Genomic DNA, 16,663 nt, shown 5'->3' on the forward strand with positions numbered 1-16,663 from the left:
ATACGTCTTTGTAACTTCTTGAAAGATCTCAAGTTGCCTGATGGGTTTTGCTCAAATATCGGGAGTTGTGTAAATTTGGAAGAGAAAAAACTTTCGGGATTAAAGAGTCACGATTGTCACATCTTGTTGGAATATCTAATTCCTTTAGCAACTCGTGGATTGCTTCCAGAGTATGTGTATGATGCGTTAGTAAATCTGTCTCGTTTCTTTCGGTTGTTGTGCTTCAAAGAGTTGATTCAAGAGGACCTGGAACAATTGTACATGGATATTACATTGACACTTTGCAAATTTGAAATGATTTTTCCGCCGTCAATCTTCGACATCATGATGCATCTCCCGGTTCACTTGTCATTTGAGGCTTTGCTTGGAGGACCTGTTCAGTATCGATGGATGTATCCCTTTGAACATTACATGGGTACAATGAAAAGATATTTGCGGAATAATAACCACCCCGAAGCCTCTATAAGCGAGAGCTATCTTGTTAACGAAAGTATTAGCTTATGTGCCAGGTATATGGAGGAACAAGATCAAGAAAATGCACAACCTGAAATCTCGGGGATTTCAATATTTGCATCATTGGAAGACCTATCCAACGGAAAAGTATACAACTTGGATTATATAGATCGAGTGACAGCCCATTCTTACATTTTGAAAAATTGTCCCGAAGCAGAACCTTTTTACATGTAAGTTTCAAAGTTGCTGTTACTAATTAGCATTAAAGAGTGTTACTAATTAGCATTCGATCTATTTGCAGAGATTATAACAACGAGTCAAGTGGAGAAACGTTTGCCGCATATTTCAAACATCGAGTGAGTAAATTACAAACCATATATCCTAACTCTTTTTATTCATATTAACAACTTCATTTCGGATACATATATAGGTCGCCCATTTAACAGAAATGAACGACATATCAAGAGACCTCAAGATCTTAGGAGAAGGTCCAAGTATGTATTCGTCTATGTATGTTTGGTGTAAAGTAAACGGATTCAAATTCTGTACAGAAAAACACGACGAAGGTTTGACAACTCAAAATAGTGGGGTGGTTGTTGAGGGGTACAACGGTTCTGAAACTATGTCATACTACGGAGTTTTGACGGATATAATCGAATTACAATATTATTCTCACAAACGAGTTGTTTTATTCAAATGTAAGTGGTTTGATACACACTCGGGGGAACTAGGAGTGAAAGTGGATAAATATGGCTTCGTAAGTGTAAATGTAAACCGAATTTTGAAAACGCAAAGTCAAGACCCGTATATATTGGCGAGTCAAGCAAAACAAGTATTCTACGCCCCTGATATGTCAGCCCGACCCGGTTGGAAGATTGTGACAAAAATAAAACCGCGGTTTACAAACATATAGTTCATATTAATTAATTAGGTAGATTTAATTATGTTTTTAACTTTATATTCATTTTTATTACTACTTTATTTCAAGTATTCACTCATTTTTATTAATGGTGTGAATTAAGAATGTCTGAAGGTCCTAAAACAGTTTGGAAGAGTATGAGGAAGACACCCAAGAAATTGGATAAGAGTTACCAAAACCTACTTGCCCAATCCGAGGCGTTAAAGCAACGAGGATCGTCTTCGAGAGACCAACCACCGATTCCTGTGGTCCCGATAGCTACTGCGCCTCCCCGAACATACGAGTCTGAAGACGATATTGATGACATCGCAGAGTATATAGAGAGCACATTCGCTGCTGATAACCTGCCTACCGATGAGGCTGAAGACGAGGGTCTTGAGGAGCATATCGAGGAGCAGGATGACGAGGAGGAGCACGGGACCACTCCCGACCCATCATCGACAGGTATTTCGTTTACAAATTAGTTAGTGTTTCAATTGATTGACATATTTAATTAAGATTTTGATAATTTCGAAGAATCTTCTGCCCGCAAGAGACGGGGGAAGAACAAGAATATTGCGCTGTCTAAGAGGCTAGCGGGGACGAGGATCCCTCTAACGTTTAGAGAGAAGGATGGGAGGCCAGGCGGTACAGACGTGGGAAGGACACTGTGGTCTAGACATGTGGGGTCGATTATCCGGAGCCCCGCAGCCGTCTCACACCGTCTTCTCAAGTGGAAGGCTTTAAGTGCAGACCAATTGGATTCACTGTGGACTGCTATCAAGGTTAATAATTATTACTTGATTATACATTACGTCATTAAATAATTATTTTTCACATTTGGATGTTATTTTTTTCAGGATCCGTTCGAAGCGACTAATGGTGACATTGACTCTTTTCGAACGAGGGGGTTGGGACACGCCAATCAGATATGGGATAGATGGCGGTCGGATTTGAACAAGAATTATATCCGCGTCCACAAAGGAGACGAGGCGGCGGTACTGGCTAATCCTCCACCGGACTACGATCGAGATGATTGGGAGTTTGTGTGTCGCAACCATTTCTTCACAGAAACGTTTAAGGTACGGTTTCATAATTCAAATAAGAGTTGATATTAATTAATCTAACTTCATTTGTTATTTCAAATACAGAGACACAGTACTACAAATATGAAGAATAGGAAGAATCTGAAATTCCCACATCGAACGGGAAGTAGACCGTTTGCACAAATTGAAGACGAGTTGGTAAGTACATTATTTGTAATAACTTAATATAAAGATTGTTATTAAATTATATAAATCATTTATTTCAACAGGCGATTGAAATGGGACGGCCACCGTCTGTAATTGAAGTATTCAAGAGGACCCGTACACCAAAACCGACACAAGAAAACCCAACACCCGTCCCGGACGAACACGTGCAAGAGAAAATTGTAAGTGAATTGAATATGCCTAGTTTTTTTATTATAGAAATGATATTTTATTTGAATTGTGCAGGCTGAGATGGAGGAGGTTGTTAGTAACGAACCGGGAATATCTGATTTTGAATTGACGGAGAGGGTGTTCGGACAACAAAAACACGGGGTCGTCTTCGGAATGGGATCAGGCGTCCGACCCACACACTTTCGTGAGGATCGTCGGAGTGGAAACAGTTCACAGCGAAACAATGAGCGATTGTTAGAAGAGAATCAAATGATGAAGCTCAAGCTGGAGGAACTGGAGAAGAGGGATGAAGAAAGAAAGCGCAGAATGGATGAAATGAAAGCGGAAAATGAAGAAATTGTGGAAAGAATGGAGAGGGAGAAGTTAGAGATGAACGCAAGAATGGAGAGAATAGAATTGATTATGAGGCAAGGACCACCTCCTCCCCCCACAAGCTAAGGTAGTTTCGATTCAAAACATTTTTTCATTACTGGTTGGATTTAGAACAGATTGTTCGGAATATTAGTTTGGTGTCGAATTTTGTAATGTTCATGATCAATTAATGTGATCGTTTAATGTATGTTGAATTTCTTTTATCATTGATATATTGGTTTGGTGGCTGAACAGGTTTTGGTTGCGAAAAAAATAATCCGCACATTTTTAAAAATTTACATGAAAAAACCGAAAGTAAAAATGAAATCTCTCGGGTTTTCTCTTTGTTGAAAAACCGAGAGATATTAGAAAACTCTCGGTTTTCAGCCAAAGAGAAAACCGAGAGTTATATGAAAAACCCTCGGTTTTACCACAAAGAGACAAACCGAAGGTTCTTTGTACAACCCTCGGTTTTTCCACAAAGAGAAAACCCGAAGGTTCTTTGTAAAACCCTCGGTTTTTCCACAAACAGAAAAACCGAAGGTTCTTTGTACAACCCTCGGTTTTTCCACAAAGAGAAAACCCGAAGGTTCTTTGTAAAACCCTCGGTTTTTCCACAAAGAGAAAAACCGAGGGTTCTTTGGAAAACCCTCGCTTTTTCCACAAAGAGAAAAACCGAAGGTTCTTTGTAAAACCCTCGGTTTTTCCACAAAAGAGAAAACCGAAAGTTCTTCGTAAAACCCTCGGTTTTTCCGAAAGAGAAAAATCCGAAAGTTTTCATATAACTCTCGGTTTTTCCCTTTGTGGAAATCCCGAGAGAGTCGATACCGAGGGATGGCGAGAGTTACTAAAACCTTCGGTAAGGTCTCTTTACCGAGAGTTATATGCTCAAAACCGAGAGTTTTAACTCTCGGTTTTGACCACTTTTTCACCAGTGAATCCCTATATATGGGAATAAGGGACTAGGTTATACTTTCAAACTCCATCCTCATGGGTTCCTTGAGAAGCACTTCACAAAATATGTCAATTGTTCTTGAAAAGATATAAGCCTCACAATTGCAGGCTGGTGTTGAAGACTCGTAATTCAATAATAGTGCACATGAACTCAAGAACTTAAGGTCATGGGTTCGGTTTTTAATATCAGATCATTTAAAAATGCAAGCTTATTGGGAAATGAGAACCGAGTATGAAGCTTTCATTGTCGTTATTTCAAAACTAAGCTTTTGTTGTAAACAATGCAAAAATATCATGTTGGGATATTGTTTTCGAGATTAATGCATTTTTAGCTTATTGTCAAGATTACATTCAAATGATTTTTGGTACAAAATTTCACTACTTTCTAATGTAAAAGGTTGTGCCATGAACCTTGCTCACCAAGAAGTATAGGCTAGATAAGGCCAATCCAATCTAGCTATTGATTAGACATATATCCCTTAATTATGTTCTTTTTTTTTGCTTGAACATATTGTTTTGCAGACATTTTCAAAGGTGTGGCTAAAAAAATAAAATTACCTTAATTAGATCGATACCCATAATAAATAAGTCTAAAACTCTTCTTAATCACATATGTCGGCGAATAGTTAAATGACAAGAGATTTGGAATAAGTACCATACATTTTCATATTTAATTCTCACTAAACATATACATAGTGACATCGGGGTTATTGTGGAATGTAATGTTAATGGGTTGTTAGCTAACTTTCTAAAAAAAAAAACAAAAAAACTGTGAGATGAAAACAAAAGAAATTTGTTCCAAATAACTTTCTTATATTGTGAAATATATTTTCTTACACCGTGATTTTTGCTTTGTGGCACTATATATGGACCATACATGCATGAAGTGTTATGTGAAATATTATTTAAATCCATTGAGTGATGCCCAATAACACCATATATAGTTGAGATTTGAGATGTGTGTGGATCTGATATTTTATGTTTAATTATATATATATTTGTTACCTTATTAAAAAATTATCAGTTGGTCGAATGTTTCTAATTTTCTTATTTGTTATCGGAATAATGAATTTTATATTTGAATTGTATCAGTGTTAATTACATGTATTATAATTAAATGGCATATTACTGATATTTTACTATAGATAATCTTTAATATGCAACTTTTGGTGTCAGTAAGCATATTCGAATTTTTAATTCCATTATTCTAGAGGATATGTGCATAAGTCTGGCCTTCTATTGGAGTATTAACTATTTGCATGCTTTAGCATCCTTTTTATTTTAAAAATAGCCTCTTTTTTATATTTTAAAACAATAATATCTGATTAAAGAATCGATAGTTTTATTACATTCTATTTTACTACCGTATATGTTAAAACAAATAAATTGATGATATTGGGCTTGTTTGATGTTAGGTTATTTGGGTTTTCTTTTTGTTGGTTTTAAAAAAACAAATCTTGATGAAAAAAAAGTTATTTCAGTTTTTTATTTGTTAAATTATTAGATTTTTTTTTTTAATTAAAATTAAAATAACAATATTTTGGATATTTTAGTTTATAAATTAAGTGATTAAATGATTAGATAATAAATAAATTGTGATATATGATTTTTTGATAAAAACTAAAAGAAACCAACTTCAAACAAACTTTTAGTGTGCATGATTCCATCTTACAGATGTGTGGAAAACATGAAAGATCCCATCAGCATTAAGATATGAAAGGTGATAATCAAACTGCTTTTTTAATATTCTTTTACATCAATTATATTTATAAATTCTCATTTTAATTGTTATTCTATGAAAATGTCTTTTCTTGAATTCATTCGACGATAAATTTAAAAAATAAATAGAATTTATTTTTGCTCCAAGGGGTAGGGTTTAAGTTTAAAAATCTATATGGGATTCTAATGTAATATTCTATTTGGTGATTTCGAATCAACCGTTGATGTGTTTTAAGTAATGAAATAAGGCAAAAACTATTTCCTTCCTTTTTAACCGTTTTACAACCTAACTAAAAATAGAGGAGTGATAGGGGAAGGAATTTGAAGGAGGGAATGATGTGTCACTATATTATTGGTTGAAAAAAGGATAAAAGGTGAGGAGAGAGAGAAAAGAGAGAAATTTTGTTATTTTTTTTGGCTAATCAAATTGCGCCACATCATTCCTTCTCTCAATTTCTCTCTCCCAATCATTTCTCCTAAAAGTATAACCGAATATTTAGTAGAATAATTTGAATATAACGAGATATCTTTGAATAGTTAAAACAAAAGTTACAAGAGAGAACAAACATCTATCTTTTGATGATCTCAATTATTTCAAATATGTGGAAGAAATCTCTACTAAGTTCTCATGTCTATATTATTATAAATAACGAGATTTGTCATACGCTATTGCAATCTTACCAAAACAGATAAATGATCAATATTGTTCAATTTGGATATCGATATTATGTGGTCACAATAGAAGTGTTTCGATAGACATGCGTCAGCTTAGTTGGATGAATATCGATCATTGACTGAGTCTAAATAGAACATCAGCATTTGTCACTCAGTGAGTGAGCCGTGACTCATTTCAATTTGTCCTTTGCATGTAATTCTAAGCATGTGAGGTCCTCCTCCGCTTATGAGTGAGTCGGCGAGTGGAGAAAGCCATAAAGAAAATTCTCTTATTCATTTATTATCGGATTGTAATAGCGAATGGTTAATTATCGTTAAGAGATATCCATATCTTTATTTTTGGCTTCAATTCAACACATTATCTATTTTGGTAAAAAGATTGCAATAGCCAATGACAAATCCCGGCCGCTGTCTTTTTAATTAAGGTTTCCAATGTGTTAGACATACTTGAAGTTGAGATGAATGTGGCCGGCCACCTAATTCTTTGAATTTGTCACAAAGATAACATTTTTGCCCATAGGAAATAGTTAGACCCCTCTCAATGATCCTACATATATAATAAAAATATTATACTTTTAATCCTTTTTTCATAAAATGTGAATATCTTCGGTCTTCTTGAGATGTACTGAATTTGCGTCCCCCAAACGGGCCTGATTAAATAGTTAAATGTGTTTATAGGCAATAGCTTAACCCGTGTAGCTACATTTATTTTTTCCCAAAAAATATTATATTTTAAGTCATAAGAATATTTAATTTTACATCATTCAAATTAAAATGCAGTAAATGTCACTTAAATAATAATTTATCTCCAACCCCAAAACTTATTTTCAAATTCAAGATAATATTTTTAAATTTTCTTTTTCACACTAAGTTTTAACTTTTCAACACTACCTATATATTTAATAACTTAATAAATTGAACCCCAATATTTTTTCAAACTCTCACCCATGCATTAAAGAAAATTATAATAAAATTAATTATAGATCAATTATTTATACAAATACAAAAAAAACAAATTATTAATCCTATTTTTATTTATTGTTGTTAATTTCTTTTATTTATATTGTATTTTTAATTATTGTAGAAAATATAAAAATAAATCATATAAAAAACTAAATATATAAAAATTCACTTAAATTAAAAGTTAAAGGAACAAATTAAATATTAAAAATAAATTACATAAAAAAAAGTTAAATATCCAAATCAAAATATTTTTAAGTTTCAGAGAGGGCGTTTTTATAAATTTATCAAACTTTTGGGTGTTTGATCAACAATATCAACGCATATTTGCATTATTACGATAGATACACATTTTGGATTTGCCTGATACGTTGAATTGAAGCCGAAAAGTGATTATGAGTATGAGTTTTGCTCGTAGAGTTGGTTTATATAACTTATTAACTTGCACAAGAAAATATATATTTAGATGTTATTTATTTATTCTTTAAATTCATTTCACACCATTGTGGACAGGGACAAATCTATGTAGAGACTTGGGTCAGCTGAAGTCCACTAAAAAAAAAAAAAATTTACGGTGAAAATGTGACATTATCCCCTAATTTTTTTAAAAAAATCAATAGAATTCACTATTTTATTTATTTAATTATTAAAAAATGGTAAAATTTACTTTTATTTACCCGTTTTATCCAAAATTTTCTCGGTTTTTACTTTAGCTCTCTCTAAAAATTTTTTAAGCCCACTCCACCACCGAATCATGGGTCTGTCCTTGATTGTCGGATTATTTATTTTCGTTGTCATTTTATTTGTTCTGCCTTAACATTTAGATCAGTTATTTAGTAATGAGATTTCATCTTAATAATAATATTTTTCAATATTTTTATAAAAAAAAAATAAACCCTCTTACATATAAATAATATCGTTAAGCCATTTTGCATAAAGTGAGCACCACCCCAGAATCATAGTGCCAAGACGTGCATGGACCAACCTGTGGAGGGCCTATATGATGCCCAAGTCTAGTCTCTATCCTCTACTCCTCAGGTCAACAAAAAAACATCATGATTTATTAAACAGAAAAAGGAGTTACATAAACCTAGTAACTACACAACCTAGAAAACCCTCCATTATTTAGTGTTGTATGGACCTTTTTAATTGTCTAAGATCCAACTTTCTCAAAAAGTTTGTCATCATTATATAAAATAAAGTCATTTTGAACGATAATTAGGTATTGAAACCAAGAATCTTTGCTATATTAATACCACCATTAATAAATTAATGAGCACTCATCCACAAACCAAAATAGGTAGAAGTGGGCTACAACCATTGGTGCATAATAAAAGACCAAAGCGGACACACTTTAATATCCTCCTTTGTCCACATTTTATTAGGATTAGACTACTAATTAATTCACTTTATTAAAGTCTGTTTTTCTTTTTTTAACTTAATCACATCTTATTTCACATCCCATTCATAGTCAAACCTGGGATGCAAGTTTGTAGACACTTACCAAATTGATGTTCAATGGTCTTGTCCATCTCAGAATACATTTGTGTTAAATCATTCAAAATAATTTAAAATTTCTCCTCTATAAAATTTCAGGCATTTTATGTTTGAAAGGATTAAAGAATTTTAATTATTAGTCAACTGTTGTCACACACTATAGGAAGTTTGGAGGAATTCCTTGGTTACACTACAAAAATTACAATTGTGAATGAAGATATATATAAACCCCAATATATGATAGATATCGTGACTTAATTTGTTTCATAGAGTTTCAGACTAAGTGTGCAAATGAACTCGTTAAAGCTTGGGTGAAGACTCTCTATATCTAGCTTTATGTTCTTTGTTTTTCTATTGCATTGTTTTTCTTATGTTGCTTGTATTTGTATATTTCGTGTTTTTGTAAATATTTGACTTATAAGGTTTATCCTTATATGTATGTGATTTTTTATAAGACTAAAAAAAAGTCCCATTATTAAAAAAAAATTATAGCATGATAAAAAAAATACTTTCTTATACCTTTCACATTTTTCATCTAATTTTCAATTAAATCTTTTTTCTTATTTATTCAATCACATTTTTTATTTCAAATAAAAAAGAGTTATTTCACTTTTTAATTTATTATTTTTTCAATTAAAGTAATAAAAAATATATGATAATGATAATTATAACAAAATAATATTTTAAACAAGATACTCATTATATTATTTTATTTTTGATAAATTCATCATTATAATTAACTATGTTTGTTAAGTGTTTTATTACTATATTCATCACAAATATTATACATTTTTATTATTTATTGTGTTATGGAGTTATAATTAATTTGGAATCATATTTATTATTTAGTACAAAACTATTAAAATAAAATATTGATTTTCCTTATTATGAGTTTCATTATTATCTTATTGATTGAGATTGAATTCTTATATTGAGTTGATGATATTAATTAATGATCTACATATACATTTGTTTATGTATTTAACTACATCACACTTTGGTACGAAATTAGTAATTTTGGTACTTTTATTCACTAGCCTAATAAATATTCATTTTATTATTTTAATTTTCCATGTATTTTGTTTTTTTATGCTATTTAAAATATATTATTTATTAGTTGTAATATTTTTTACATTTCAAAAATCAGAATTTTTTAGCTTTTATTTGCTACGTATACTATGATTAGCATCTAAGATTTTCTTTATAACTTTGGTTCTTTTGCTTTTCAATTAAGTAGAGTTGGGCATCGTGCATAAACCATTTAATTTGATTCAGGCACAAGTCGTATTAGACTTTTAATCGTATCGTGTTGTGTCGTGTCTCAATCTTATCCGTGTTGAATCGTGTCTTGACCCACTCAAAATATTATGATTTACGGACTCTTTCGTGTCGTGTTTACTAGTGGAAAATGAGGTTTTGGTAACGAATGTTAGTAACGGCGCTATAGCGCCCTTACTGAAAGTTTTTATCAGTAACGGTTTAATATATCAGTAACGGCCATTTAAAACTGTTACTGATAAAGATTTTCAGTAACGGTCATAAGGAATAGTCGTTACAGACCTTAGTGTTTTTATTCTTCTTTTTCGAAATAAGAATATCAGTAACGGTTTTAAGGATAATCGTTACTAATATGCATTCATTTAAATTTTTTTTCACAAGAGGTGTCAGTAACAGTTTTCGAAAACTCTTATTGATACATACATACATTTGTAACGGCTATACTAAAACCGTTACTAATATCTAAGGGGTAACAGTAACGGTTATCCTTAAAACCGTTACTGATATGCATTCATTTAATTTTTTCACAAGAGGTATCAGTAACGGTTTTTGAAAACTCTTACTGATATATACATTTGTAACGGTTATACTAAAACCTTTACTAAAGTTAATTTAGCCCCTGAACATCAATAACCGTCATTTCCATTTCTTTCATCTCTACTTCTTCCTCAAAACACTCCCTGGACAAATCTCTCCACATCAATTTCTCCATTCTCTTTCATCTCCCCTTCTTCAATCGGCAAATACAGCGGTCTAGATATCTTCGTGTCTACGAGTTTATTCGTGTTATACTAACTCGTGTTTAAATTCGTGTTTCGTGTTATTCCGACTAAATTTTGTCATCGTATCAACACAATCGTGTCTTGACACACTCTTGTTAATTATTTATTTATTTATAAATATTAAATTAATTGTTAGTAAAAAATATAAAATATGATTATTAATTTATTTTAATTTAAAAAATTAATTTAATAAATTAAATTAATTTTTAAAAATGATTTAATAGGTAAAATGTGTAAATATAAATTTTAACATATAGTTTTATAAATAATAATTTAAATGTCAATTATTTAAAATGTGTTTTAAAACATACAAATAATTATACAAATAAAATTAATTAAATTTTTTATTATAAAATTATTAATTTATTTAAAAATATATATATTAAGTTGGTTACCTAGGAATAAAGGTGAAATTTTATAATTTTTAAAATATTAGATAAGAATTTATACCTAATTATTTAATTAAGTATATGATATTTATTATTATATAAATTATTATTTTTTAAATGTTTTATTAACTTTAAAAATTTTAGATTGATTTAAGATTTTTTTAAACTGATTTAGTGATATAGAAATATTAATCAATTATTACTGCATTTGTGGATACTCTTCTATGAAAAAAAATTAGAATTGATATATTATTAATTTTTTTGTTTTATATAATTAAAAATATTTTTAATTTTTTTTTGTTAAAATATATTTGTTATAAATATTTCACTATTGCATTTTTTTAATTAATAATAATTTTATAAATTAGATTTTTATTTAATTAATAAAATTAATTTAATTTTTTGTTTTATAAATTATTATTATTTTTTGTTAAGTAAAGTTACTTATTAACTTGTAAAATTTTGAAGTGATTTAATTTTTTTTTTAAATGATTCGATAATAAACAATAAATAATTAAATATGTGATCAATTAATAAGAGACTTGGAGAGACGTAATAATGTGATATTGTTAATATAAAGGGGTGTAGTTTGAGTAAGAAAATGATAAAGAAAACGGGAAAGAAAGTGGGAAAGTTAGATAGAAAATATAAATATATATAATTATATTATTAAAATTAAAATTATTGTTTATTATTTGATGTATTAACAATAATTGAAATTATAAATAATTAAATAATTAATAAATTAATTAAAGTAATAGAAGAATTATTAATTCATTCATATTTCTATTCATATAATTTATTTTTTATTTTATTTATTTATATTTTATTTTAAATTATATTATTTAAGTTAATATTTTTAATATTGTATTTTAGTATGTTTAATTTTAATTATAAATATTACATTTATGAAATTAAATAATTTATTAATTGAATAAAAATGTAACAGGTTTAGAGAATATTAACCTAAGTAGCTTAGGTAATGTTACTAATTGTGTTTATGTCGTTTTGTGTGTATACTCGTGCTCGTGTCTATACTTGTGTCGTGTCTATACTCGTGGTGTGTCTGTGTTGACTCGTAACCGTGTTACGATCGTATAAACTCATAATCGTGTCGTCTCGTGTTTGTATTGTGTCAACCCAAGACCTAAGTGAGATAATATTGTATTGTGTCGTTTCGTACAAATATCGTGTTGATTTGTGTCGGTTCGTATTTATCCAACTCGTTGTCCAAAATGAAGAGGTAGAATAAGATTGAGATCAAAATATTAGAATTTGAAAATAAGTGACTGTGGCCCATGATGTCATAGATTGGGCCTTGGGCCTAAACTATGTTCTAATTGAGTAGAATTTTAAATTAAAATGAAAAATCTTCATGGATCCACTTAGTGATGTATATCTAGAATTATCTCTATTCGAGTGGTATATATATCTTCTAATAAGGGTGAAATCTTTGAGATTTGTTAAGAAGTTCATGTGTCTAAAACTAACATAGCGATGATCTTATCATACATTACACAATTAATTAAGTAAACTTATCCAAATAATACGATATAAATATACCTGATCTCAGAAATAACTAATGAAATATGACATACAATCGAATTCACATATTAGAAATTCAAAAGTTTAAAATATGCAAAATTCGATAATGTCTTTAATCAAAAGTTTAAAATATTGTTTGGGTCAGTTAAAGTGTTTTGTAGGCTTTAAAGATAACTTTGGTGAATTTTTAGAATATTTTGGATTATATTATTGACTTGTGAGAATTAAACATTATTGGGTGATTGAGCCTCAACCTAACCAAAACCCTTAAAGACATTTGTTTTCTTTGGACATGGGCTTATAAATGCCCAACAAACTTATTTCAAATACTGGCTCAATAAAGTGAAGCTATAATAGAAGTACCATTATATTTTTCTTTATAAGAAAAAAACAATACAAAATCACGATTATCTGCCATGTTGAAAAGAGTGAATGGATCGTTTCTGATCACACTTTTTTGATTCCTAATTTAGTTCACATTGGAGAATGGTCTAATTCATTAGTTCATCCAATCTAATATCATTAGTCATCTAGTTTAATAATGAAAACTATTATAACATAGATATAAAAATCAAATTTAATATCCTTGAATCTCACCGTGGTTTTTCTTATCTAATAATTATCTTGAATCTTCATTCTGTTCTCTTATTTAGAGGATTAAACTTTAATAAAAAATAAAGAAAATTAAACTTTAAAAAAAAAATAAAGAGAATTAAACTTATTATTTCAAACAATATTTGTTTGAAACTAACTTTGTTATTACTTCAGAAATACCAGCTAAGAGTGTAATATGTTTTTGAATCAGTTAATCTTGTTTGACAAATAAAATTGTTTTGTATTATAATGACAAACTACGGTGAAACAAACATATTTTTTGTTTCATAAAAATTTGTAAATTAGAGTTTAATCTAGATCGCAAATTGGATTCAACAAAATATTAAATAAACATACAAACCAAATAGGCTTTTACTTTAATGCTTGGGTTGGTTGAACCATGCATGGGTAAAAGAATATTTGATTTTTACCCATTATCTGCAATATTAATTTTAATACAGTTTTTATATTAATATCCCAATAAGAAAACCTCGTGTAAATTTACAAAATATTCATAATATATGTAATATAGTTTGACAAGGAGCAACATATATAAAAAGTATTTCTTTAGTTTGTTATAAAATTTAGTGGAGAAATAATAAAGAACGGAAATTATTTGAAAAAAAATTGACATATCATTACTTGAATAAGTTGAAAATTTAATAAAAGAGAAATTTTTCAAAATTCAAACTAGTGTCATCCTACTAACTTGGTTTAAAATGCTTACAATATATAATTTTGTAGAAAAATTAACTCACCTAAAAGTTCAAGGACTAAAGTAAACTATTTAAACAATAATTATATTTAAAAACTTCCATAGTGTTTTTTTTTTTAGATTATTAAACAAATGTATTCTCGTATAAAAATTAAATATTATATATATAGATATAATATTAAATATTATTATATGAGGTGAATCAAACTCACACTTATCACTTATCGTAAAGAGGATTTATTTTTTTGGTTTATATGAATTTAACTACAAGGGTTAATCACATAACCTGCAAACACACTTAAACATGCGCATAATTTATCGATAACTCGAACCCAGTACCTTATATTCATCTCTTGTTTCCAATAGATAAGAAGAGGTGGTGGTCGAATGAATTAATTTTGATGACTAATTTGGCTTTTGAATCACATAGTTTTAATAATGATAGTAGACCTACCAAAGTTCATTCAAAATGTTAGACTAACTAGGTAAGAAACTTGCCATAACTAATTTTAAAGCACTTGATAAAAAAAAACAAAGACAATAATAAAACAAAAGTAAATTCTAGACATTATTGACGTCGCTCATTTGAACATCCTTAGGTGATCCAGTACCACTAAAATCATTATTGTACTCCCTGCTTAAATGAGTTGTCAAAGACGGCCTATCCACCACTTCATTGTGATAAGATTTACAAACAAAATAAAGAACAGCCTCAATCACCAACGCATAAAGGATCGCAATCAAATTCAACACCACAAACAGGAACCCTAACAAAACCCTAACCACCAGTACTCCTACAACATTCAAATTGATCACAAGAATTAAGAAACCCACCTCAATTCCAACCATCACCAAACCAGGAAACACCAATACAAAAAACCCTAGCCAAAACTTTCCTTTTATCAATTCCTTGCTCTTTCTCATCGCCTTGAATCCTTTATAGTTCTCCAAAACCGAGACAACGCTCGTCAATTGCCAGACAACATTCAGGTAAGCAAATCCCAGCAAATACACTATGGAAACTATTATCAAAGACGGTAAGCCTGCCGATGTTTGTACTAAAAGGCTCATCCAAATTACCAGAAAGATTACAAAAGCGGTATTGTATAAGAAGAATGCCAGATATGTACATATAAATGTAATCACCAGCCTCTTCCAAACCTTATATCCAAACCAAAAAAACAAACAAATATTATTAGTTGATGATGAAAGCTTGTAATAATTCATAAATCTATCAAGCTCAATACAAGGTCATGTCATAGGTATTTAAACATGAAAAAAAAAATTATTAAATATAAAAATAAGAATAAAATACAAACACGTTCCTCAAACGTTATCGAGTTCGTAGATATTCAAAATAGCGTTTAACCACGAACGGACCGAATTTCCCTAAAGAATCTTATCTTAGTACTCCATTTTAAATTCCTTCTAAAATCATAATTTAAATCATTAACTACTATATATTTAGTTTTAATTTATCAAATCAAATATTTATAATAATATTTACACAAATTTTATGGGCTAAAACTATTTTAGTATGGAGGTTAAAAATAATATTTTCATTATATATTTATACTCTTTATAAAAATAATAATAATTTATTAGAAACCCAAATAATAATAATTTATTAGAAACCCAAATAATAAGAGTAAATAACCCATTTTGGAGTAACCTAGACATGGCCGGAAACATATGTAAGAATTGTAATTGGTACCTTTGGAACGACAGACATGACAATCCGGAAGGCAATATCACGGCGAGCATAGATGGAGGCGACGGTGTAGGTTACGGCAGCGGTTGAGAGGAGAGAGAAAACAAGAACAAAGGTAAAATAGAAGATCTTGATGACCCAATACGACAACCATTCGGAGGATATTCGACGGGAGATTACATCGTAGGAACGCGTTCCCTTTGAGATATGATCTAGGTTAATGGTGTCTCCCATGATTCTGGTGAATAGAAAGTTAGAAGCTTGCTCGTAAGTGAGGAAGATCAATGAGAGAGGAAGAATTAGGGCTAAAATAATCTGGAAAAAGATCTTCTTCCATGTCAAGAGTAGTTTAAAGGATTCCTTGCAGGTTCCACAAAAACCTAACGATTTCATCTCAACTTGTTCTATGTCCATGGTGAAAGATCGAAGAGAGAGAGAGATTTCAGAAGAGGGAAGTAATGATTATATATAGTCACATGATGTTGGGTTCATTGGCTTTTAGTGAATCAACAAGTGTCGTCTAATCCACTTCCATTGGACCGAGACACGAATAGATGATGAGTTTCTTTTTTATATATATAATTCTTAGATTATGGTTTCAAGAAAACAAAATGTATTATAATTTTTGTGTCATTAGACTAGCTAGAGATAATGACTACTTTATTTTGAATTGTTGTTGTAATGTAATGGAAATAATTTT

At 29.9% G+C, this 16,663-nt stretch overlaps 1 protein-coding gene across 1 annotated transcript; it reads right to left on the reverse strand.

The window, feature by feature from the left end:
- Nucleotides 1-14,813: 14,813 nt before the first annotated feature.
- On the reverse strand, nucleotides 14,814-16,377 carry LOC124924965. Its single transcript, XM_047464946.1, has 2 exons — nucleotides 15,967-16,377; nucleotides 14,814-15,413 (listed from the first exon to the last, which is right to left on the reverse strand). The coding sequence occupies exons 1-2, from the start codon at nucleotides 16,375-16,377 to the stop codon at nucleotides 14,814-14,816; spliced, it is 1,011 nt and encodes a 336-aa protein (XP_047320902.1).
- Between the last annotated feature and the right edge of the window lie 286 nt (nucleotides 16,378-16,663).

This window comes from Impatiens glandulifera, chromosome 2 (genome assembly GCF_907164915.1).
Source record: "Impatiens glandulifera chromosome 2, dImpGla2.1, whole genome shotgun sequence".
Lineage (NCBI taxonomy): Eukaryota > Viridiplantae > Streptophyta > Magnoliopsida > Ericales > Balsaminaceae > Impatiens > Impatiens glandulifera.